Source organism: Silene latifolia, chromosome 5 (genome assembly GCF_048544455.1).
Source record: "Silene latifolia isolate original U9 population chromosome 5, ASM4854445v1, whole genome shotgun sequence".
In the NCBI taxonomy this organism is placed as follows: Eukaryota; Viridiplantae; Streptophyta; class Magnoliopsida; order Caryophyllales; family Caryophyllaceae; genus Silene; species Silene latifolia.
In genome coordinates this window covers 24,263,659-24,288,047 of record NC_133530.1, presented here as the reverse complement: position 1 = coordinate 24,288,047, position 24,389 = coordinate 24,263,659, and the positions used below count along the sequence as shown (strand labels likewise).

Sequence of the window (24,389 nt, the reverse complement as noted above, 5' to 3'; positions counted from 1 at the left end):
TTAATTAATCGTATAATGTTGCGAGTTAATTAAATTACTTGAAAATTGACGGACGATTTTGGAAGTAAAATTTACGTATCATATTGAAATGTGATTAAATAAGATACGGTCTGAGTAATTGAATTGTATCATTACTCGGATAAAATAATTGTTTAATGTAACAATTAAATTGAATGAATTGTTATAAATACAATCAGTTGTGATTTATAAATTGGTAAAATTTTTGGCACAAGTAATTATGAAATTACTAAGTCAATTTTTGTATGTGACGTATTTTTATTAATACGTTGATTTTTAATATGTTAAAAATACATAACAAATATATGTGACATGTGACATGTAACATATAGACAATTGACAAAAATAATATGGAATCCATATTATAGAGTGGGCCGAAAATTAGAAGGATTTAAGCTAATTATAAGTTGTTTGTAATTAGTGGAAAAACACAATGATTAAAAGCAAACCTAGCCATGCAAGCCTATTGTTCATTGTGAAGAACAATTTTTCCATGCATTGGCTCCCCTATATCTCTCCTCTTACACGGTTTTGGGGAAGCAAAAATGATCATTGTTTTCTCTATAATTTTACCTAATAATATACTAAGTGTAGTGTATTATTATTGATTCTAATTCACTCATCCAAAATAGAGTTCTAGTGAGAAGAAAAATCCTCTCTTCTTCTCTCTTAAAAACCGAAATATTCAAGAGTTAATAAATATTTTGGTTCAATTTTCTTCCTTGATTAATATTATACTAGTATTGTAATATTAATTAAAATTAAGAGGAGCCTTGGGTATAAAGTTTGGGGAGAGATCTTATACTTAGATCTTGTTCATCCATAAAGGAAAAGCTCAAGAACAAGAGAGATAGGTGATCTCTCTTGTGCCCAATATAACCGAAATATTGTATGTAAGGACATGATTTCTCCTCTATTTATATTATTGTTTGCATGCATAAGATCCGTTTTAATTTTATGACAAATTTATTTAGACATATATGAGTATGTTAGTATGTATATGAATCTACATTTCCTTCAGCTTTAAAATTCGTATAAAAAATATATTGTCCAAAAGGTAAAACATCAACATGGCAAAAACTTCACAAACGAATCAACATTGTCACATGTAAATAATTGAAATTAAACCAAATGGAAAATATGAATTTAAATATAAATCAAAGGATTTATAATACCAATAACACAACAAATTAAAATATACTTTATTGGACATAACAATAACAATACTCAATACTCAATAATAATACTCAATATACTCTATATAATCAAGTAAATAAATTAAACCATAAAACACAATCCACAACTTAGAAACTCATGGGCAAATGAGCAATAGATTTTAAATAGATAATTGTGAATAGAAACTATCATAGGTGTTATAGGTTTTATAGCCATCACATAACCATAGACTCCAATATTTTAATTTTATTTTTAATTTATTTTGTGGTATTATTAAATTAGATAATTGATTGCTGAGCAACTCAAGAGATGAATTAAATAGGGAAAAATGTTAATGAAAATTATGGGTATTAAGTAGTATAAAGAAATATAATCAATTTATTAACATATTATATTATAAAAAATTAATTAGATATGAAGAAATTTTAATTAATTTGGTGGGTGTTAAGTATTATGAAGAGTTTTAATCAATTTATTATAATGTTTAATTAAAAAGTTAATTAAATAGGAAAAAGTGTTCATAAAAATGGTGGGTGCATGTTAAGTAATATGAAAAGTTTTAATTTATTAACATATTTTATTACCAAAATTTCAATTAAAGTGTCAATTTTAATTATAAATTATGACATTTATTAACATGTTTTTATTACAAAAATTCAATTAAAATGTCAATATTGATTTAAATTATGAAATTTTGATGTAAATTTGTAAGGGTTACATTGATGTAAATTAATTTATAGAAAAATGAATTAAATCTATAAAATAAGACAATTACGTGGCAATGAGTTTTGATGCTCACATTTACGTGGCATTTACGTGGCATTTTTGGATCCTACGTGGCTTTGTCTATGTGGCTTTTATTAGTCATTTTAGAGTAGCATTTTAATTATATTTTATAGATCCGTGCACTGATCCAATACATGATCCACAAAATTCCTAAAACAAATACTTCTGTTTGGAGTATCCAAATGGAATTGAGGGTGAATGGACAAAGAATCATCAAAATCAAGATTAGTCGTAAGTTGGTATAGGTCCCTCCACCTAGACGAGAGAATACTAGTAGACACGGCGTATTTTGTGGGAAGAAAAGACAGAATACGACCTAGAATTTCATTAGGTAAATTGCTGATACAATCTATTTTCTCGGTCTCTTGCGACTTCTGACGAACACTACTCTTTGTTTCACCAAAATCCATTGTTTCTTAACTCAACATTCCTAACAACAACAATACGAAAGGATCAATCAAGAATAATTTGAACATTTAACCTTCAGACATACAACTTTGTACCCATAAACCATACAAAATCTCTACTATTTCATATGCAAACAGTTCCAAATAAATCGAACAAAAATGCAAGATGATCATAGTTATCAAGATTGAACATAACACCATATCTATATTACTAAAGATATAACTTAGACCCAATTGTGCGATATCATGAAACCGTCTCATATAAACAGCTACAAATCAAGAAACTTGACATATTTTAATGTAAATTCGCCTAGCAGCTGGCGTGAAAAAGCAAAAAAAACAGTTAAAATAAGTTGAACCTAGTACTTTTCTTGCGCATTAGACTTTTACAGTACTAACAGTACTCCATAAAAAGAGTAAAAAGAAAGGAAATGGAAGAGTTTGTTTACCCAGAAGTTCAGCAACAGTGGAAAAAACGATAAACCCAGTAAAATCAGTGAAGCTTTTTCTGAAATCCCTAATTAATCTACCATAATGAAGATGGTGATGAAGATGAAGATTAGATGAAGAAAATGAAGATGTGTGTGACTGTGTGAGGAAGATTAGAGAGAGAAACGAGAGAAAATATTTGTTGTAAAGAGAAAATTATGAAATAAAATTGTATTGATCAAGTTATATAGGAGAAGTTGTTATATTACATTCAGCTATTAACTAACTTGCTCTAACAACTTATAACAAACTTTTAACTAAGTTTGACTTGACTTTTATTCTAACTACTTCATATACTTCTAGAACTTTTAGACGGCAAGAAAATGAAAAGACCAAATTCCACGCTCAAAGGGGGGAGACAGAGAGTAGTCGTTCTAGCAAAAGGGTGATTTTTCTGGCGATAATTATTGTTTAAGGGCGTGTTTGATTTGAGCGATTTGGAGTGAAAAGAAAGAGAGGGAAAGTAGGGATTTAAAATCGTTTATTTGGATAGCAAATGATAATTAAAACGAGAAGCAATGATAATTATAGGCAATAATTAATTAATCCGCATTAAATTAAATAATATAAATTTTTATTGAAGTATATATATGTATATATTTTTTTTAAAAAAAAAAAACTGGTCAAATAAAAAATACTTTGTTCCGGTCAATTATTGTTTTGGGGTTTTGACACAGTCACACAACGACCAAAGAAAGGGGAAAGAGTCAATTATAAGATCACAAGTGGAACAAATTGAAGGTAAATGATCAAATTGCTCATAAAATGCAATCCTAAAATAGAAAGGACACCAATTAACTGAGACGCCCCAAAATGAGATAGGACAACAAATGACCAAGACGGAGGGAGTAGTTCTGTAAAATTTTGTGCCGAGTCATTTTCGCCATGGTAATTGATACGTGCATTTTATATAGTCTTTTTAGGCCTCTTTATGCACGTATTTCTATTCTATCCTCGTAGTTTTATGCTACGAAATGCCCCGAATATTTTACTTTGGTTTGTTTTGCTTTATTTGTAGGAATGGACCCGAAAGTAGTAGAATCAAGCCTTTTATCGTCCGTTTTGCATGCATTTGGAGGATGAGTAGATTTGGAGCGGAAATACTGCTGTTAGGGGATGCGTGAAGTCATTTCAGAAGCTAAATAAACAAGTCAATGCTGAAATCAACGAAACAAGTAGCTGGCTGAGTCAAAGTCACTCGATCGAAGGCTTTTATGGTCGATCGAGTAGTTTTGGATAGCAGAAGAGTTCGATCGAGTAAAATCATTGTTCGATCGAATTGCGCATAATTGGAGTTCCTCGATCGAGTAGGTTTTCTACTCGATCGAGAGGTTTTGCTATGATTCTGTTCGATCGAGCAGTTTAAAATGGCTCGAGCGAGTAGTTATCTAATGGGCTCGAACTTTTTCAGTTTTATTTCGTTTTTAGGTCAAATAATTGTCTTTCCTATAAATAGGAAAGACAACAGACGACTTAGACTTTTACAATACAACATACGTTACTTTTCTTCCTTTCTCAATGGAACATTGTTTTTCTCTCTATTTTCCGGATCTTATTCTGTAACTTTCTCTTTCCTTTACTCTCTTTATTTAATGCTTATTATTCTTCTATCCCTTGTTCTTGCTCTTTTCTTATTTATGTCTAGCTAAATATCCTGCTAGGGTTTAGGGGAGTCAATGGATTTGTTGTTAATTGCTAATTAGGTTACGGATCTTTCGCTGTCGTTATGTCTGTGTTGTTAATCACTGCTATTAACTATAATCAGCTATTTGAATCGATGCACTTAGCCTATTTAACCTTGGTAAGCCTTGACCTAGACCGGAAGGTTGGAAGGGGTGAGACCCGCAGCGAACAATAGGATGCTTTAGTAAGGGCGGAAGCTAAGCTAATAGTATTTTAGGGCGAATTGAGACCGGGAGGAGATATTCGTTGCCCCTTAGACTGACACATGCGACCGATCTGCGACCTTAGTTGTGATTAATCGATATTGATTGATGAACCGACAATCCTAGTTTTCTTTCTCTCTTGTCAATTCCTCTTAACCTTTTCTCTTGCCTTAATCTCCTTTAGTTAGTTTATACAACTCAAACCCCCAATTGTGACCTTAGACAGACTAGAATTGACAAGTAGATAGTGATCGCCTCCCTGTGGAGATCGACCCTACTTACCACTGACTTTTGTTAGTTGTACTTAGGTATTTATTTTTGGTACCTAACGACGGTATCAGTAACCAGGTTAACCAGGTTGGCTTCGGATAAGTCAAAATTTGTGTCGGGTCATTTTCGGGTTTAACGATTCAGTTTGGATCGGGTCGGGTCATATTAATCCGTGTAAGGGTCATTTTCGAATTTGTTATTGTCAAGTTATTTATAAACGATGGACTGTGTGCAGAAATAAACATTCATATCGTATTAGAGATGGTAGTGGGTTGTGTCCTGTCGTGCCTCCTACCGGTCCGTGCTAGGAGAAAAAAAATGACACGATATGCACGGAAAGGTGGGGTTTGTGTCGTGTCATGGGTGCCGGTGAAATGGAAAAGGCAACTCAGGCCGACCCACAACTCCACGAGTCACGACCTATAGCGTGTCGTGTAGTAGATCTTGCTTGGCGTGTCCAAGCAATTCATTCCTCCACTTTAACCTTATTTCTTTGTATTGCCCAAGCTTGTCGTGTCCATGTGGGTCGTGCCGTGTCTGGGCTAGGCATAGTCTTTTTCCTTAAACTTCGGCCCAAGCACGGCCCACAACCCATGGCGTGCTAGTATGTGTCAGTTCCTTGTCGTGCTAAAATGGACCATAAGCAGTGTTAGAGTGTGCCAGCCCAATATCCTGCATGCCCACGTCCATCTCTAGGTCGGATCATAAGCTCATAGACACTTCACTTCACTACCATAGTGAAAAAGGACGGGTCATGGCTATGCATATATAGCTGACCAAAGGAACGGGTCAGCTAGGCCCGACCTGCCACACGGGCTTCTTTAGTCCCGGCCCGCTCTTGGCCATCTACGTCCCGCCCAATACAAGGACCGGGCATGGATTTTATATTCAGCCCAGCCCGCCCCTGGCCCGTTATTTTAAGAAAATTTCTTTTAAAAAACCCGATTTGTAAATATCATCGACGTTTTAGTAAATATCGTCGACGTTTTCATTCCAAAAGACGATAATGCCCTTTGCATAATTACACTTTTTTCTCTCTAAACAATTTTCTCTCAAATTCTACTAAAAACCAACTACATTTCGATCTCTCATTGCATTAAACTAATTAAAAGATGTTAGAAATTAACGCACATCGGCTAGAAAACTTAAATAAATTTAAAAAATCGGCAAATAAACGTATTAAACACGTTTTTTTTTAAATGAACTAGTTCATGGACTAAATGTTGAGATTCAACAATCGACCATGGACCAAACGTTTTTTTTTTTTTCGGTGCTCATGAGGGGCGAAGCCCCAAAAATTAACTATTTGTTACAATACGTGGAGTGGGAACTCCAAAAACGTCGTCTCTAAGAATGGGTCGAAGTTCGTCAAAAAGGTGAATCTAGATAAGTAGGGAGGGTATTGGACTCTATCCCTCGGTTAGCCAGCATGTCTGCGGCTTTGTTCCCTTCTCTGTAGATGTGCTCCAGCTTGACAGTCCATGAAGCTTCATTAATTAGCTCCTTGCATCTTCTGACAATAAACTTTAGACTATTGGTTATCAACTTATCCCCATTAATGTTTTCCACGCATGGAGAATTGTCCATGTGAACTAAAAGCATTGGAATCTGAAGTTCTTTAGCCCGTTCCAACCCAGCTAAGAGCGCTAGCAACTCCGCCTTCATTGAGGAACAATTCCCACAAGACAAGTAAAGAGCCGAGATGAAATTACCAGATGGATCTCGAAAAATTCCACCCCCCTCCCCCCGGCAGGACCTGGGTTTCCTCTAGCGGCTCCATCCGTATTGAGCAACACCCACCCATGAGGCGGTGGAGACCATCGAATGAATAATTCAACATGACGCGAACGAGGAGTAGGGATAAGAAAATCGAATTTGTCGAAGGCCCTTTTGGTGATATCGAACTGCTGGTATAAGAAGACCTGAGGATGGACCGGGTTTTCATTCTCACGACCAAAGACAATATTGTTCCGCCATCGCCAAATCCACCAACACGTAACTGCAAATAGGATAGGCCAGTCCGAAATGCTTACCTCGACGTCATTGCTGGCGTTTCGAAGTATCCAGTCATTAAAAGGAGAGTTGTAGAAATAATTATTATTGGGATCTAGCCCGATGGACGACCAAATAGCTCGTGAAATCGGGCATTTGCGGAGCATATGCTCCGTAGTCTCTTCCTCGTCCTCGCATCTTGGGCATATGGGATTGTCACATATATTCCTTTTCACCCGATTAACATTGACCATAATTCTATCATGAGCAGCTAACCATAGAAACATTTTGAGGCGTTGTTGAACGGGCAATTTCCAAATCGTTTTCCAGCAAGAAGACTCGAAGGACAATGCCAGCTCCGACTCACGCATAAAACCAAGTGCCGAGCTGATGGAAAATTTACCTGAGTCCGTACCTCGCCAATAGAGAGTGTCCTCTTGATCTGGGTCCGGGAAGAGTGATATCGAAGCAATTTTTTGTAGAATATTTCCAGGGAGATAGTTAGAAAATAAATCCCAATTCCATCCATGATTCTCGATCCACATATCACTAACGGTAGCTGCTAGACTAGTCTCGGGAATGGGGGCTATGGCGTGATCCGCGAGACACAGTCCGTCCACCCAAGCATGGTCCCAGAAAAGGGTACGCCGAGCATTGCCTACAGCTGTAGCTGTTCCTTTAACTATTGTCTTGGCTTGTGACGAGATAACGGCCCAGACATTAGACATGCTAACCCTTGGTTGAAAAATATCAATATCGCATCTGTTACTGTAATATTTAGCTCGTAAGACTTGTGACCATAGACTGTGTGGCTCCGCGAGAACTCTCCACCCAAGCTTCGTAAGGAAGGCCGCGTTAGCTTGCCTCGCTGAGGTAATACCGAGTCCACCTCGGGATTTAGGCTTTTGAACCGTCTCCCATTTAACCAAATGAATCGTTTTCTTTTCATCGCTACCACCCCATAAAAATTGACGGGCTTTTCTGTCAATATTATCACATATTGTCCGTGGGAGCTTAGCCGTCTGCATACTATAATTAGCTAAGGTGGTGAGGGTAGATTTAACAAGCTTCTCCCTACCCGCAAGTGAGAGCCGTTTAGTAGCCCATCCAGACAATCTTTTATGGATTTTTTCTTCCAGATGAGCAAATGTGTTCCGGGTAACTCTACCATTAATAGTAGGCATGCCGAGATAAGTCCCAAGATCGTCCGTTTCTTCGAATCCAAGAGCCTGACCGACTGCTTGTCTCGTTGAAAGATCCGTGTTTTTCGAAAAGAACACCCTTGATTTAGCAGCACTAACTTTTTCCCCTGAGGCTATACAAAAATTATTAATGACGTGCCTGATAACTAAGGCTTGCTCTTCTGTAGCCTCTGCAAAAATGACCATATCATCTGCAAAAAATAAGTTAGTAATAGACGGACCATTCCTACCCAAAGTAATCGGTCTCCAATTCTTGTTGCATACTTCGATATCTATGGCCTGTTGCAATTTTTCGAGGCACATTACAAAGAGATAAGAGGAGAGCGGATCCCCTTGTCGAACTCCCCTAGACGGGGTAAACTGCTCAGTCACTTCTCCGTTCCAAAGAACTTGCAGTCGAGTAGAAGTAACACATTCCATGACGACATCCACAATAAGAATCGGCAATTGCATATCTTGTAAAGTATCTCTAATAAAAGACCACCTTAGATGATCATAAGCTTTTTCTAAGTCAATTTTTATAGCCATGAAACCAGTACGACCCGTTTTTTTACGCATAGAATGTATCGCTTCTTGGAAGACCACTATATTATCAGTAATTTGTCGACCCGGTACGAAGCCACTTTGGGTCTCGGAAATTAAGTGAGGTAGGACCTTTATAACTCGGTTGGCTAATATCTTACTATTGATTTTATAGGAAACATTACAGAGTCCAATAGGCCTGAATTGAGTAATGGTTTCAGGATTAGTTACCTTGGGAATAAGGACTATATGAGTGTCATTGAGACCTTCGGGGAAGCCTTTACCTTCAAGAGCATTAAGCACCATACCACATAAGGATTGTGATATTAAGCCCCAATTCTTCTGGTAAAAAAGGGCTTGAAAACCATCCGGACCGGGCGCCTTTAACGATCCCATATTATGAATGATACGAATTTAAATGCGGAAGCGATATTTGATAAGTTAGACCTATAACTTATCAATGGGGAACGAACTCAAGACCTATTGAGATCGAACAAGTTAAATATTCAAATACGCGTTTGAACAAATAACGGAAAAATAATGCTCGCAAGCAGTTTTGTGATTTCTTTGATTGATTTCTGAATGACATTTACAAAGACTCGGAGGCTATAAATAGCCAAATTGAGACTCTTCGGCTGACCCAAAGGCAACGAAAAGTTGCTCATAAAAATAGCTAATTAAAAACAATACTTAAGCTACATTATTATAGCATTGAAACAGGAGGACTAAAGGAAGCAATTAAGTCTCCCTTTTATTAGTTAAAATAAGATGTAAATTGTCTCAAACTTCACACTGTCAGTCCACCGTTACATAACAAATTGACGAAGCGCGCCACTGAACCCATCGAGCTATCCATATTCACCGAGAGCACAAAATCATTTGCCAAGCTACGAACATCATCGCTACTGGAATCGTCACCCATATCATCCCCTCCCCCTTTGAAAGGAATTGACCTCAATTCGACTAGTCCGTCATCATCCAAGTACGGGGATAAGTCACCCACGTTAAAAGTAGCATGGACACCGTAATCACCGGGCAATTCAACTTTGTAAGCGTTGTCGTTCACACGGGAAATCACTTTGTAAGGCCCTTCGGCCCTTGGCATAAGCTTATTTTTCCTTTTCCCCGGAAATCGCTCCTTACGCAAATGGACCCAAACTAAGTCACCATCTTGGAACACTCGAGGTTTCCTGTGTTTATTTGCTTTCCGTTGATACGAAACATTGATAGCTTCAATTTGCTTACGGACTTGTTCGTGCAATTTAACCATAGACTTTAATTTAGCTTCAGCATCTTTATGCACTAACTCGTCTTTCGGAAGTGGAATTAAATCCAGTGGAAGATACGGATTAGCTCCATAAACCACTTCAAAAGGGGAATGACTCGTAGCATGTGTCGGAGAACGATTATAAGCGAACTCGGCATGAGCCAACTTAACATCCCAATCCTTCAAGGACCGACTGACCAACCCACGTAACAATACCCCCAAGGTCCGGTTTGTCACTTCCGTTTGCCCGTCCGTTTGCGGATGATGAGTGGTACTAAAAAGGAGTTTCGTGCCAACCTTTCGCCACAAGGTATTCCAAAAATAACTCAAAAACTTGGAGTCTCGGTCCGACACAATCGTTTTTGGAATTCCATGAAGACGGACAATCTCCCTATAATAAAGCTCGGCAACATTGCTCGCATCGTCGGTTTTATGACAAGCTACAAAGTGGGCCATTTTAGAAAACCTATCCACGACCACCATAATAGCGTCCTTACCCCTATGAGTACGAGGTAGAGCCACTATAAAATCCATCGACACATCTTCCCAAGGTCGAAGCGGGACTGGTAACGGAGGATAAAGGCCGGGTTTAAATGAACTTTTGGTCACTTTACATGTTACACACTTGTTCACCAAGATCGTCACATCGCCTATCATTTTGGGCCAAAAGAAATGCTCCTTTAACACCTCAAGCGTTTTAGCCATTCCGAAGTGACCGGCCAAACTCCCACCGTGAGCCTCTCGGACCAATAAGTCCCGAATTGGGTGTTTAGGAACACAAAGACGATTCCCTTTAAATAGAAAACCCTCCTGCAACATAAACTCCTCGAATGGACCCTTACCACACTTCTCAAATATTACCCAAAATTCACCATCATCTTGATAATAATTTTCCAGAATTTCAAAACCAAGAAGACGGATATTTAAAGTAGACAATAAAACATACCTTCGTGACAATGCGTCGGCTACAATGTTACTGCGTCCATCTTTATATTTTGAGGAAAAATGGAAGGACTGTAAAAACTCGACCCATTTCGCATGCCTCGGACTCAGATTTTGTTGCCCATTAATATACTTCAATGACTCATGGTCGGAATGCAATATAAAATGGCTCGGTCGCAAATAATGACTCCAGTGCCTCAAAGCTCGAATGATAGAGTAGAACTCTTTATCGTATGTGCAATACTTCAACCGAGCTCCCCCTAATTTCTCGGAAAAATATGCGATTGGACGCCCACAATGAATTAAAACGGCCCCAATACCCACACCGCTTGCATCACAGTCGACCTCAAAAGGTTGAGAAAAGTCCGGGAGAGCTAGCACGGGTGCCTCGCATAATTTAGTCTTTAATAACTCAAATGCATTGTTGGCTGCTTCTCCCCAAACGAATGCACCCCTCTTAAGGCATTCGGTCATCGGACACGCTATCGTACTAAAATTACGAATGAACCGACGGTAAAAAGAAGCAAGACCCATGAAGGACCTGACGTCGGTGACTGTCTTCGGTTGCGGCCAGGATTGAATGACTTCGATTTTGGCGCTGTCCACGGAAACACCACTGCCCGACACTACATAACCCAAAAACAGAACACTCCACCAAAAAGGAACATTTTTCTAACTTCCCGTACAATTTTTGAGTACGCAAAACTTCAAAAACTTGTTTCAAATGCTGTATATGCTCCTCCTCAGTTTTACTATATACCAAAATGTCATCAAGATAGACCACCACAAATCGACCCAAAAATGGTTTAAGTACTTCGTTCATTAATCGCATAAAAGTACTCGGAGCATTTGTGAGACCAAATGGCATGACGGTCCATTCATACAAACCGTATTTTGTTTTAAAAGCCGTCTTCCACTCATCTCCTTCGCGCATTCGAATTTGATGGTACCCACTCCGTAAGTCAATTTTTGAAAACACCGTAGAACCATGTAGTTCATCGAGCATGTCGTCGAGCCTAGGAATGGGGAAACGATATTTAATCGTGATATTATTGACGGCCCTAGAATCGACACACATACGCCAAGACCCGTCTTTCTTAGGAACAAGCAGTACCGGCACGGCACAAGGGCTAAGGCTTTCACGGACAAATCCCCGCTCTACCAATTCGTCAATTTGTTTCTGAAGCTCTTTTGTCTCCTCTGGATTGCACCTGTAATCAGCCTTATTCGGCAATGGGGCTCCGGGAATGAGATCGATTTAATGCTCTATTCCTCGGATAGGTGGCAGTCCCGGCGGCAAGTCATTGGGAAAAACGTCCCTGAACTCACGCAATAACCCATCAATGTGGCCTCCTGACATCCCCTCTTTGTTACCTATTGATTCCTCCTTAGCTAAAAGTAAATAAACATGTTCAGCTTTTTTTATTGCACACTCAATATCACGTTCTTTGATTAGCAAATTTTCCTTTTTATTCTTAACACTCATGGCACGAATATCTTGGGAGGACATAGGTTTCAACACGATTTTTTTACCCTTATCTCGCAGCTCATACTCATTACTCCGCCCTCGATGTATCACATCCCGATCAAACTGCCAAGGACGGCCTAATAAAATGTGACAGGCATCCATCGGAATTACGTCGCATAAAACTTTATCATAATAGGACCCCATGGTCAGACCCACAAGTACCTGCTTCGACACTTTCATCTTATTACCATCATCGAGCCAATGTAATGAATACGGCCTAGGATGAGCCGTGGTGGTCAACCCGAGTTTATCAACCATCTCGCTAGAAGCAACGTTAGTGCAACTACCTCCATCAATTATGACGCTACACCATTTGTTCCCGACTTGGCATTTGGTATGAAACAATTGGTCTCGTTGTTCCGACTCATTTGGACCCGGCTTGGTTTGTAAAGAACGAATAACCAAAACTGTGTCGTAAACAGGAGCACTATAAGCCTCCACCTCCTCTTCACCCTCACTGTTTCCCTCATCAAAATTAAACACATCACCCAACCTTTCCCTTTATTCCTCGTTCATTGCTTCATCTCGGTATTCAAAGGCTTCTCTTAAGGTGACCACTCGTTTATTAGGGCACGAATTCTGATAGTGCCCAAATCCCTGGCACTTAAAACATCTTACTTTTGACAGAGAGGTTTCCTTGGATGAATTAGTCGTTTTAGGGATGGTGGTATTGTCTGAGTTATGGATTTTGTTTGGGTTACTGCTAGACACAGGGGAATTGAATTTAGATTGTGATTCGTCTTTGGACCAGTATTTGGGTTTTCTTGAGTCAGAACTCGACCCTCCCCCGTATTTCGTTTTTCCCTGAGCCTCGAGTTTCAGACAAAGCCCACACAATGTATCGAAATCCGAGTAAGGATACAACTCTACTGTGCTAGCAACGTTGGAATTCAACCCTCGTAAAAATCTTGCCATTTTTTGTTCCTCTATCTCCTCTAATTCCCCCATTAACGACAAATTTTCAAATTCATCAATATACTCCCCCACACTCAATTTCCCTTGCCTAAACTCCGCAATTTTACGATAAGTAGTAATCCTATGGGTTGTGGGTACATACCGTTTACGAAGTTTCCGCTTCAAGGACTCCCACGATGCAATTTTCTCCTTTCCAACTCGTATTCTTTTGGCCTTCAACCCCTCGAACCATAAGGACGCTCCTTTGATCAATCGTAAAATCGCATATCGACATCTCTTCTCGTCAGTGATGTCTTTGAAATCGAAGAACCGCTCGATTTTCCGTTCCCAATCCAAATAGTTTTCGGGATCGGTACCTCCTGTAAATTCCGCCAATTCTAAGATTTTGAACTCGTCTTGCTTCGCTTTCCCAGCGGTTCGACTTCCGGTAGGTCTATTACGTAACAAGTCTTGCAGCTTATCATAAAATTCGTCGTCGAACTATTCGCCTGCCATTATCAATTTTTTTTGTTTGAGTGTTTTTTTTTTTTTTTTGTAATGAACCGAAACTTAGGACCGTCTCGATTTAATGGAAAATCAAGAGTCGAAGCTCTGATACCACTTATGATACGAATTTAAATGCGGAAGCGATATTTGATAAGTTAGACCTATAACTTATCAATGGGGAACGAACTCAAGACCTATTGAGATCGAACAAGTTAAATATTCAAATACGCGTTTGAACAAATAACGGAAAAATAATGCTCGCAAGCAGTTTTGTGATTTCTTTGATTGATTTCTGAATGACATTTACAAAGACTCGGAGGCTATAAATAGCCAAATTGAGACTCTTCGGCTGACCCAAAGGCAACGAAAAGTTGCTCATAAAAATAGCTAATTAAGAACAATACTTAAGCTACATTATTATAGCATTGAAACAGAAGGACTAAAGGAAGCAATTAAGTCTCCCTTTTATTAGTTAAAATAAGATGTAAATTGTCTCAAACTTCACACTGTCAGTCCACCGTCACATAACAAATTGACGAAGCGCGCCACTGAACCCATCGAGCTATCCATATTCACCGAGAGCACAAAATCATTTGCCAAGCTACGAACATCATCGCTACTGGAATCGTCACCCATATCAATGAACCACGCTCTCGATTTCCGCCATTGTATATGGCCTGGACAACCAATCCCAATCTTTCTTATTAAAAGGTTGAAATAAGTCCCACGGCAGCCGGTCTTCAACGGGTTCTTGTTGCTCCTCCGTAAATAGAGTCTTATAAAATTGAACGATAATGCTTTTAATTTCCTCAGGATCATCCGTCCAGTTCCCCTCATTGTTCCTTAGCGAATTAATTTTATTTTTCCAACGCCTCACAAGAGTACTTATGTGAAAATAAGAAGTGTTACGATCTCCGTCTTTGATAAAATCAATTCTTGATTTTTGATACCACAATAGTTCCTCCTGCTCGAACACCTCATCTAGCTCACGGCGTAATCTCGCTTCCAATTTAATAAGTGACGGTATCCTCCGTAAAGATAACTCTCTTTGGCAACCCCCAATTCGCGCCATCAGTTTCTTCTTCTTCCTAAAAATATTGCCGAATATATTATGATTCCAGTCCTTTAATTTCGAGGCTAAGGTCGACAATTTTTGCGGGAAAATTCCTTCCTTAGGCCAATTTTCCTCGACAAATTCCGTAACATTTTCATGCTTCAGCCAACAAGCTTGGAAGCGGAAAGGCCTATTGATAGTGGATAAAGGGGCGAAGCCGTTAGGGGAGATAAGAAGTGGGCAGTGATCCGACTGAAACGCGGGTAAGTGCTTAACCAAGGCGTCTTCATTTAGGGTACTCCAACTAGCATTACACAGGCGCGATCTAGTCTTGCGCTTTGTCGAGTCTCTGTCGTATTCCCTCGCGCCCAAGTATGAGACGCCCCAGTAAAAGCAAGCTCGATAAGATCACAGTTGTCTATCCAGTTGATAAAATTTTCACATCGTCGAGCCATATTAGCATCCACTCCGTGTCTTTCGTTTAAGTGACGAGTCTCGTTGAAATCCCCTGCTAGTAGCCAAGGTCGATTATTCGTCCTAGCAAAGTTTTCCAATTCTCGCCAAAGCTCCCTTCTATTAGTCGGGTCCGGACTCGCGTAAACGGTCGAGAAAAACAAAGGGACTTCCCCATTGCGTGCAATTTCTATGGTGATATACTGATGATGCTCTGTCACAGTTGACACCGAAACAATATCGGTATTCCAATAAAGCCAAATACCTCCACTAAAACCCTGAGCATTAACACGGGATTGACCCCTGTATCCAATGATATCTCCCAGCTTTACCGCGTGGTCATTGTTCATATGGGTTTCGACTAGCGCTATAACAGTAGGCCTAAAAAGTCTCGTGACTTCCTTAATCGCACTTATTTTTCTCTTGCTTCCCGTACCTTGAACATTCCACACCAAGAAGGTGATATGTGGTAAATTTGGAACCAAGTCTGGAATTCGTGTATTCATAAAATCAGGCAAATAAGGTAACGATGTTAAATAAGCTCTACTTACGAGTTTGAGTACGTTATCAACACTCCACCATGGACCAAACGTTGAAAACCAACGTTTGCCATGGTCCAAACGTGGGAAACCAACGTTGGCCGTGGTCCAAAAGTGAGAAACCAACATTGGCCATGGTCCAAACGTTGGAATCCCACGTTTGGCCACGGAGAATAATTTTTTTTTTTTTTTTTTAAAAAAAAAAAATTCTCCGCGGCCAAACGTGGGATTCCAACGTTGGACCACGACAAACGTTGCTTTCCAACGCGTTTGGTCCATGGTGAACGTTAGATCTCAAAGTTTGGTCCACTTCGGTTCAACTCGGGGTACAAATTTGATTTACGAGAAAAATTGCAATGTTTATTATTACTAAATCAATACGTGACGTAAATCAATTGTCGAATAGATGTAGCGGTGCGGAAAAAAAAATTAACCAAATAATGAAGCGATTAAGTTGTTTAAGTACCAGTGATTCGAGATCCGTCGTGTTGTTAATTGTTGTTGTTTTTTTTTTAATTTAGTTGAAGTTGAGGGGAAATTTTTTAGAGAGAGAAAGTGTTGGATGAGTGGAAGGGCAGTTATCGTCTTTTTTTTTTTAAAACGTCGTCGATGTTTACTAAAACGTCGTCGATATAAATCAACCCCCTTAAAAAAATATGTGAGGCCCGCCAACCCAGCCTGGTTATGGAGCGCCTCTAGCCTAGCGCGGGTCATACACCATCCAGCCCGCCTCTCCCATGGGCCGTTTTAGGGCCTAGCTAGGTGAGCCTGCCCCTCCTGGGTTAGCTCGGCATGGCCCAAACCCATCCGGAGTACAGCCATGTGGCTATGCTTGTGAAGTTATTTGGCTTCTTTGCTGTACTTTGGGTAGTTTTTCTCCACATTTGGGCTGACGTGTTATTTCGTCTCTCTTAAAAAGGATATATCCGTTTTAAGAGTAAAACATGTTTTGCTAGTTCCCAAGAGCTCCTTTTCTCCTACCCTTTTTATTTAACTTTTCTTTTAAGTTTATTTGACGGATATTGCCTTAAACAAGAATTTGTATCGGACATAGATATGGCCTCCAACTTCTTTGTTTTTAAAGGTTCGTACTTATCGAGTATTTATATAATCCAGTCTAAAAAAAGGTCTCAGCTTATATACTTCGTTTTAAGGTTCAAATCTGGCGCCGTCTATTATTTAGTGATCTAACAGCCTCGTTCATCGGAGTAATAAATTTGATTTTAGAACGTTTTCAAAATCAGACAAGACGGACAACCTAAAAATCGATTTTTGGGAAAATACTGAAATACTCGTAGCTCGTAATTTAGTTGTCACATCTATATAGGCTAGAGATAATTCTCAACATTCTCTTTATCAAAAAACAGCAACTTTCGAGCTGTCGATAAAAACATTCAATTTATCAATCGTATACTGCCATTTCAATTAAGGTTTTTGTCCTTGTTTTTTCAAATTCCTACCTTCGGAAAGCAAGGACAGAAAGCCGAGTATAATTAGCAAATGATTCACAAGCTGAATATTTTAGTCGAAATTTAACAATCTAACCGATAATAACAAGTACGAGAACATCAAACAGCAGAACTTATATAATGGTTGATATTACAAATCACCATTACAACAAACAGATCCTAAAAGCTCCGAAAGCCATTTACCATTTAAGTCCCTAGCTATAGAACATACGAAAGTATTACGATTCTACCCATTCCTCCAAAAAACATTGCAACCACTTACACAACTCCCAATTAGACAGAAGCAAAGAAGCAAAAAATATGAATTGGGTTAAGAAATTCCAACAATCGAGTTTTCTGTCGAGTCAGCTTGTATCACTTGAATGAAATTGAGCTAGTTTTAGAGGCTCTTGGCAACTTCTCTATCTCTATCTCTATCTCTTTCTCGCTTGCCCCGTTTCTCTTTCTCCAATGTATAACCATCTGCTCCAAATCATTAGCCTTCTCTAGGAAATACTCGACCATGCCCATCTCCTCTTTCAAACCGGCGAAATTCTTGAGGTTGATGACCTTCAAGCATGACGAAACACAAGATGGAACTGGGTGATCGCCAAACAAGCAGTCATCGTCTAGTTCATCATTGGTATTCACCTACACACGTCCATCCAAGAAGCGAAGCTTAGCAAGCTAATCTATCTATATTTATTACGCTAAATAAGATTCCATAAGAAAGTATCTACCGACTTGTCAACCTCTCGTTGAAAGTTTTGATTTAAGACAGTACAATATAAAATATAGCTTTTAAAATGACATACAGAAACTCTGGACGGAAGTGAGCATTAACCTGCACAAGTGTGAGAGACTCTAAACAAGGCGACTTATTAAGGAAGCGCAGCAGCACGTGGTTCCAGCTAACATTGCAGCCTTGACCAAGCTTTAATTGAGTTAAATTCTGGAAAGCGGGCAACGCAAAGTCACCACTTGCAAGAGCCTTCAAAAGAAGAAAGGAGCAGTCAAATTCAAGCAATGCCAAAGCTATTTACATTTTACAGTATGATTTTCAAGTGTTGAAGACATGTAGCTAATTACCTCCAGGCATTGCCTTGATAAGTACAAGATCTCGCAGTTTGAGATGCCAAAGATAACATCAACCATAATGTCGCAAAGTTCTTGTTGATCCTCGAATTCTTCATCATTGAAAGCAACCTCAAAATGAGCATCAACCACAGAGTCTAAGTTGGTGATAAAATACTGCTCTGGTAAGCTTTCGATATACTTCAGATAAACCAAGCTCGGTAGATTAAAATGAATCGAAGAACCACTAACTTGGTCAAGAACTCCACCTATTCCGACATCAAGTGTCAACTTTTTAAGTAAAGGATTAGAGAAAAATAGATCGGATCCATTCCAATCACATCCTATTATTACCAATTCCTCGAGCAATGGGCAACCAGACAAAATCCCATTGAGGCTATCTCCCGGGAATTCAATTTGTTTGAAAAACAGTATTTTCAGACATGGAAATGTTACCAACTTCGGAACACGCAGGATAAAGTTGCAATCTAACTTCAGAACCTTTAAATTCCGACGAGCCACTGCAGGAAGTTGCAGGGCAAAAGGAACACCCAATTTGACAGATAACTCGAGTTCAGGGACCTTATACGAGGATAAGGCAACATTAATCCAATCAGTAACTAGGTCTTTCTTGACATGTTTCGCACACTTCAGCCTGAACCTTGTAATTTGTGACTTCTTGCACTGATCCAATACCCGATCCACAAATTTCCTAAAACAACTACTTCTGTCTGGAGTACCCAAACGGAATTGAGGGTGAATGGACAAAGAATCATCAAAATCAAGATTAGTCGTAAGTTTGTATAGGTCCTTCCACCTAGATGAGAGAATACTGGCAGCCACGGCGTACTTTGTGGGAACAAAAGACAGAATATGGCCTAGAATTTCATCAGGTAAATTGCTGATACGGTCTGTTTTCTCCGTCTCTTGTGACTCTGGACAAACACTACGCTTTCTTTCACCAAAATCCATTGTCTCTTAACTCAAAAATCCTAATAAGGACAACAATACGAAAGGATCAATCAAGAATAATTTGCACATTTAACCTTCAAACATAACTTTTTACCCACAAACCATACAAAATCTCAAGAATCACAAACTATTTCATATGAAAAAATGGTTCCTAAATTAATCGAAGAAAAATCCAAGATGATCACAATTATACTACAGTGGGTTTTTATAATAGTATAATCAAGATTGAACATAAATTAGACCCAATTATGTGGGTCAATTCGACTATATCATGAAACCGTCTCATACAAGACTTATACGAAACCTTAAAGCCCCACACAAAACCGCTATAAATCAAGAAACATGACATTTTCCAAGGTAAATTCTCCTAATAAATGGCATGAAAACCCAAAATACGGTAAAAATAAGTTGAACCCAGTACTTTCTTGCATATTAATTTGTTACGGTACTCCATAAACACAGTAAAAAGAAAGAAAATGGAAGAGTTTTTACCCAAAAATCAGCAACTGTGAAGAAAAGTTAAACCCACTTACAGCGGTGAAGATGAAGAGGCCCAATTCCATCTTGAGTCGTTCTAGCGAAAGTGTGATTTTGTTGGTGATAATTAATTAATTATTATGTAAAACCGTTTTACAAGAGTCACTCTTTGTTTTTAGGTCTTCTTAAAAGACGTTCTTTCAATAAATTTAATGAGACACTATTTTATAATTTTAAGAAAAAGAAAAAGTGGTACTAAATATAATAAAATAGGTACAAATCATGATTAAAGATAAAATTAATACATTATTGTTGAAAGATCGTCTCTCAAATTTTTGTGTTTTTTTACATATTGATAGCAAACAGATCGAGTCGTGTCGTGTTCGTGTTTGTGTCACATGTAAACGGGTCACAAACCCTCCAACCCAAACCCGACCCAATTAAATTTCGTGTCGTGTTCGTGTCACACCACTTACATAAATGGGTCATAAAGTCTCAACCCTAACCCGTTAATTTTGTGTCGGGTTCTCGTGTCATGTCCATATTTGGAAAGTGTAAGTATATTTATGTGATTGAGGATCAAGAAAAATTAGGATTAGTTTAGCAAACAGGTCATTCGTGTCGGATTCGTGTTTAAAGAGCTAACCCAAACCCAACCCAATTAATTATCGTGTCGTGTTCGAGTCGACCACTTACATAAATGGGTCATTAAGGCTCAACCCAAACTCGTTAATTCCGTGTCCGGTTTGTGTCATGTTTTCGTGTCGTGTCATTGTGTGCTGGCTCTAACGAGAAGCAATATTAAATTTAAAAAAACGCGGTATTGTTTAATATGAATATATTAGTTTTTAAAAAGAAAAAAAAGTACTATCAAATAGTCTTTCCGTCTCGATGAAAAGTTATCTATTTCTGTTTGTGGTTCATTAGTTAATAATTATTATTTATTTTCATTTTTTATACTCTCTATCCCGGTCATTTTTGTGGGCTCACTCGTTGTAAGTGGGGATTAATGATTTGTGAGGTAAAAAAATAAGTCTTATATTTTATTGGTCATACTGCCAAAAGCAAAAGACAATTGTTGACTGGGACGGAAAGGGTAAAAAAATACGGTAAAAATTTATTCTAACTGTCATTAAGTTGTAATATTTGGATTCGTTTAATGATAATAGAAAGTTAAGCTTGTGACCTCTCACAAGTCACAACCCGTCTCCCACCTCCTCACCAACTTGCATCTTGTGAGAGGTTACAAGTTTGTGACGAAAAGTGTTTGTCACAAATGAGAATTAGGTCAGGGTTAGATAGGTCAGTTTGATCCGGGTCATTTTAGAGTTTAACAATTCGGTTTAGATCGGGACATGTTGGATTATTTCGTGTCAAGTCATTTTCAGATATGTTATTATCAAGTTATTTAAGAATACTGAATTATGGGTAGAAAATAAACATTCGATTCGAGTGGACGGGTGTAGACACTTCACTTCACTTCACTTCACTTCACTACCATATAATGAAAAAAAGACTGGTAATGGACACATGGCTAAGCTTGTTAAATTATTGGCTTCTTTGTGGTACTTTGTGTAGTTTTTCTCCTCTCTCGAGCATAGCCGCATAGGCATGGCCTCCAACTTCTTTGTTTTTAAGAGTACGAAAAATCCGAGTTCTAGTTGTCAGTACACGATTGAACTCATAAAGATGGATTGATATTACAAAACACCATTACAACAAAGAAATCCTAAAAGCTCCGAAAGCCGTTTTCTGTTTAGCTTCCTAGCTATAGAACATTACAGAAGTATTAGGATTCTACCCATTTCCTCCGAAAAAAAGGTATGTGCCATTGTTGAAAGTTGTTGCAATGTTTACGTACTGATTTCGGTACAAAACATTGCAACCACTTACTCAATTCGCAATTCCACAGCAGCGAAGAAGCAAAAAAATATGAATGGGATTAACCAATTCCAACAATCGAGACATTTGTGTCGAGTCATTCGCGTCACTTGAATGAAATTGAGCAATTTTTAGAGGCTTTTGGCAACTTCTCTATCTCTACCTCTTTCTCTCTTGTCCTGTTTTTCTTTCGCCAATGTAAAACCATCTGCTCCAAAGCGTTGGCCTTTTCTAGGAAATACTTGACCATGTCGGTCTCCCCACTCATGCCGGTGAAATCCTCAAGGTTGATGACCTTTAAGCACGACGAAACACAACAAGGAACCGGGTGATCACCAAGCAAGCAGTAGTCGTCAAGTTGACCATTAGTGTTCCATCCGGTATACCACTGTACACGTCCATCCAATAAAGGAAACTTAGCAGACATAATCTATCTAAATATATCTATATACATTATATACTAAACGAGATTCTATCAGCCCGTCTCCTTTAAGACAGATCTTTTTCCTCTGAAATTAAGACGGTGAAAATGTGACTCATTTACGATAAAATGTGACATTTTTAGATAAAAAGTTCCCGGAATAATTTTCTAATAAAATGTGAACAATTTTAGCTGTAACTTTAACCGGAACATTTTGTTATTAAATGGCGACATTTTCTCTGTTTTAATTTCAAACGCAAAAAGCCCGCCTGATTCAGGATAACGATATCCGATATCCGATCCGACTTATATCGGATACCGGATATCCGAATTTTTAAATGTTAATATCCGTATCTGATCCGATATCCGATCCGACTTATGTCGGATACCGGATATCCGAATTTCTAAATTTTAATATCCATATCCGATCCGATATCCGATTATTTCGGATCGGATATCCATATCTGAACTCCTTTTCGGATCGGGTATCCGCAAAATCGGATCGGATATCGGATCGGATTCGGATAATCGGATAATTTGCTCAGCCCTACGCCTGAAATGAGAAGCTCTGTACTGAAAGTGATCATTAACCTGAACCAGTGTGAGAGACTCTAAACAAGGCGAGTTATTAAGGAAATCCAGCAGCACATCGTTCCAGCTAACATGGTAGCCTTGACCAAGCTTTAATCGAGTCAAATTCTGAAAGACGGGGAGCTCAAAATCACCACTAGTAAGAGCCTACAAAAGAAGAAAGGATCAGTCAAATTAAAGCAATGCCGAAGCTATTTAACAGTGATTTCGAAAGTGTTGAAGACTTGTAGCTAATTACCTCCAAGCATTGACCGGATAAATACAAGATCTCGCAGTTTGAGACACCAACGATAACATCAAGCATAGTGTCGCAAAGATCTTGGGGATCCTCGAATTCATCGTCATTAAAACAAACTTCAAAATGAGCATCAACCACAGAGTTTAGGTTCCTGATATCATACTGCTCTGGTAAGCTTTCGCTATACATCAGATAAACCAAATTCGGTAGATCAAAATAAATGGAAGAACCATTAAGTTGGTCAAGATGTCCACCTATTCCGACATCAAGTGTCAACTTCTTAAGAAAGGGATTAGAGAAAAATAGATCGGATCTATTCCAATCACATCCTATTATCACCAATTCCTCGAGTAATGGGCAACCAAGCAAAATCCCACTGAGGCCATTCACACAAATTTCACCATTACAAGGGAAAAGAATAGTGCTATCTCCCGGGAATGAAACTTCTTTGAGAAACAGCACTTTCAAACATGGAAATGTTATAAGCTTCGGAACACGCAGGATAAAGTTGCATTCCAACTTCAAAACCCTTAAATTCTGACAAATCAATTCAGGAGGTTCCAGAACAAAAGGGACACCCAATTCGACAGATAACTCGAGTTCAGTAACCTTATGCAAGTATAAGGCAACATTTAACCAGTCCGTAAAAAGGGATTTCTTGACATGTTTCCCACATTTCAGCCTGAACCTGGTAATTTTAGGGTTCTTGCACCTTTCAACCAATACCCGATTCACAAATTTCCTAAAACAACTATTTCTCTTCGGAGTATCCAATCGGAATTGAGAGTGAATAGACAAAGAATCATCGAAATCAAGACTAGTCGTAAGTTGGTATAGGTTCTTCCACTTAGACGAGAGAAACTTTTGGTAGCCACCGCGTATTTTGTAGGAAGCAAAGACAGAATATGGCCTAAAATGTCATTAGGTAAATTGCTGATACGGTCTAATTTCTCCGTCTCTTGCGACTTCTGACAACCCTTACGCTTTCTTCGACCAAAAACCATTCTTTCTTACATAATACTCAACATTCCTAACATAGAAACACCAACAATGATACGAAAATTTCAATCAAGAATAATCTCAACATTTAACCTTCAAAAATATAACTTTTTCCCCACAAACCCAACAAAATATCAAGAATGATCAGAATGCAATTGGTTTCTAATAAATTGAACAGAAATGCAAGATGATCAGAATTATACTACAGAGATTAAGATTGAACATGAGTACATTACATTTTACTAAAACCATCTATAATTAAAGATATAAATTAGACCCAATTATGTTGGTCAGTTGTACGATATCATGAAACCGTCTCATACAAGAATTATATGGAACTTTACTTCCCTACCGAG

The 24,389-nt window shown here is 38.5% G+C and overlaps 4 protein-coding genes across 5 annotated transcripts; all 4 read right to left on the bottom strand.

The window, feature by feature from the left end:
- Nucleotides 1-9,535: 9,535 nt before the first annotated feature.
- Nucleotides 9,536-14,522, bottom strand: LOC141655077 (uncharacterized). The gene is made up of 5 exons (XM_074462176.1): nucleotides 14,392-14,522; nucleotides 13,104-13,833; nucleotides 12,295-12,950; nucleotides 12,038-12,168; nucleotides 9,536-11,583 (listed from the first exon to the last, which is right to left on the bottom strand). The coding sequence occupies exons 1-5, from the start codon at nucleotides 14,520-14,522 to the stop codon at nucleotides 9,536-9,538; spliced, it is 3,696 nt and encodes a 1,231-aa protein (XP_074318277.1).
- A 1-nt stretch (nucleotide 14,523) lies between these two features.
- LOC141655076 (uncharacterized) lies at nucleotides 14,524-16,061 on the bottom strand. Its single transcript, XM_074462175.1, has 2 exons — nucleotides 15,255-16,061; nucleotides 14,524-15,099 (listed from the first exon to the last, which is right to left on the bottom strand). Exons 1-2 carry the CDS (start codon nucleotides 16,059-16,061, stop codon nucleotides 14,524-14,526), a joined length of 1,383 nt encoding a protein of 460 aa, XP_074318276.1.
- A 1,433-nt stretch (nucleotides 16,062-17,494) lies between these two features.
- LOC141657072 (F-box/LRR-repeat protein At3g58900-like) lies at nucleotides 17,495-20,060 on the bottom strand. Of its 2 annotated transcripts, none has more exons than XM_074464187.1 (4): nucleotides 19,960-20,060; nucleotides 18,470-19,446; nucleotides 18,225-18,371; nucleotides 17,495-18,031 (listed from the first exon to the last, which is right to left on the bottom strand). In XM_074464187.1, exons 2-4 carry the CDS (start codon nucleotides 19,424-19,426, stop codon nucleotides 17,756-17,758), a joined length of 1,380 nt encoding a protein of 459 aa, XP_074320288.1. In that variant the 5' UTR covers nucleotides 19,427-19,446; nucleotides 19,960-20,060; the 3' UTR covers nucleotides 17,495-17,755. The 2 variants fall into 2 exon arrangements, with proteins under 2 accessions (XP_074320288.1, XP_074320289.1); XM_074464188.1 differs by having other exon boundaries at nucleotides 19,919-20,040.
- Nucleotides 20,061-22,616: 2,556 nt separating this feature from the next.
- LOC141655075 (F-box protein At4g22280-like) lies at nucleotides 22,617-24,038 on the bottom strand. Its single transcript, XM_074462174.1, has 3 exons — nucleotides 23,910-24,038; nucleotides 23,035-23,793; nucleotides 22,617-22,943 (listed from the first exon to the last, which is right to left on the bottom strand). Exons 1-3 carry the CDS (start codon nucleotides 24,036-24,038, stop codon nucleotides 22,617-22,619), a joined length of 1,215 nt encoding a protein of 404 aa, XP_074318275.1.
- Between the last annotated feature and the right edge of the window lie 351 nt (nucleotides 24,039-24,389).

Coding starts and splice junctions, on each gene's coding strand:
- LOC141655077 (XM_074462176.1), bottom strand. CDS start 14,522: ATGGGTGACGATTCCAGTAGCGATGATGTTCGTAGCTTGGCAAATGAT. Junction 13,834..14,391: donor TGTGACGGTGGACTGACAGT/GTGAAGTTTGAG, acceptor GTTACGTAATAG/ACCTACCGGAAGTCGAACCG. Junction 11,584..12,037: donor TAAGAAAGACGGGTCTTGGC/GTATGTGTGTCG, acceptor TGGGTTATGTAG/TGTCGGGCAGTGGTGTTTCC.
- LOC141655076 (XM_074462175.1), bottom strand. CDS start 16,061: ATGTTGGTTTCTCACTTTTGGACCACGGCCAACGTTGGTTTCCCACGT. Junction 15,100..15,254: donor CAAGACTAGATCGCGCCTGT/GTAATGCTAGTT, acceptor TGTTGGCTGAAG/CATGAAAATGTTACGGAATT.
- LOC141657072 (XM_074464187.1), bottom strand. CDS start 19,426: ATGGATTTTGGTGAAAGAAAGCGTAGTGTTTGTCCAGAGTCACAAGAG. Junction 18,372..18,469: donor TATCAAGGCAATGCCTGGAG/GTAATTAGCTAC, acceptor CTTCTTTTGAAG/GCTCTTGCAAGTGGTGACTT. Junction 18,032..18,224: donor AGTCTCTCACACTTGTGCAG/GTTAATGCTCAC, acceptor GGACGTGTGTAG/GTGAATACCAATGATGAACT.
- LOC141655075 (XM_074462174.1), bottom strand. CDS start 24,038: ATGGTTTTTGGTCGAAGAAAGCGTAAGGGTTGTCAGAAGTCGCAAGAG. Junction 23,794..23,909: donor TGCTTCCTACAAAATACGCG/GTGGCTACCAAA, acceptor GATACTCCGAAG/AGAAATAGTTGTTTTAGGAA. Junction 22,944..23,034: donor TATCCGGTCAATGCTTGGAG/GTAATTAGCTAC, acceptor CTTCTTTTGTAG/GCTCTTACTAGTGGTGATTT.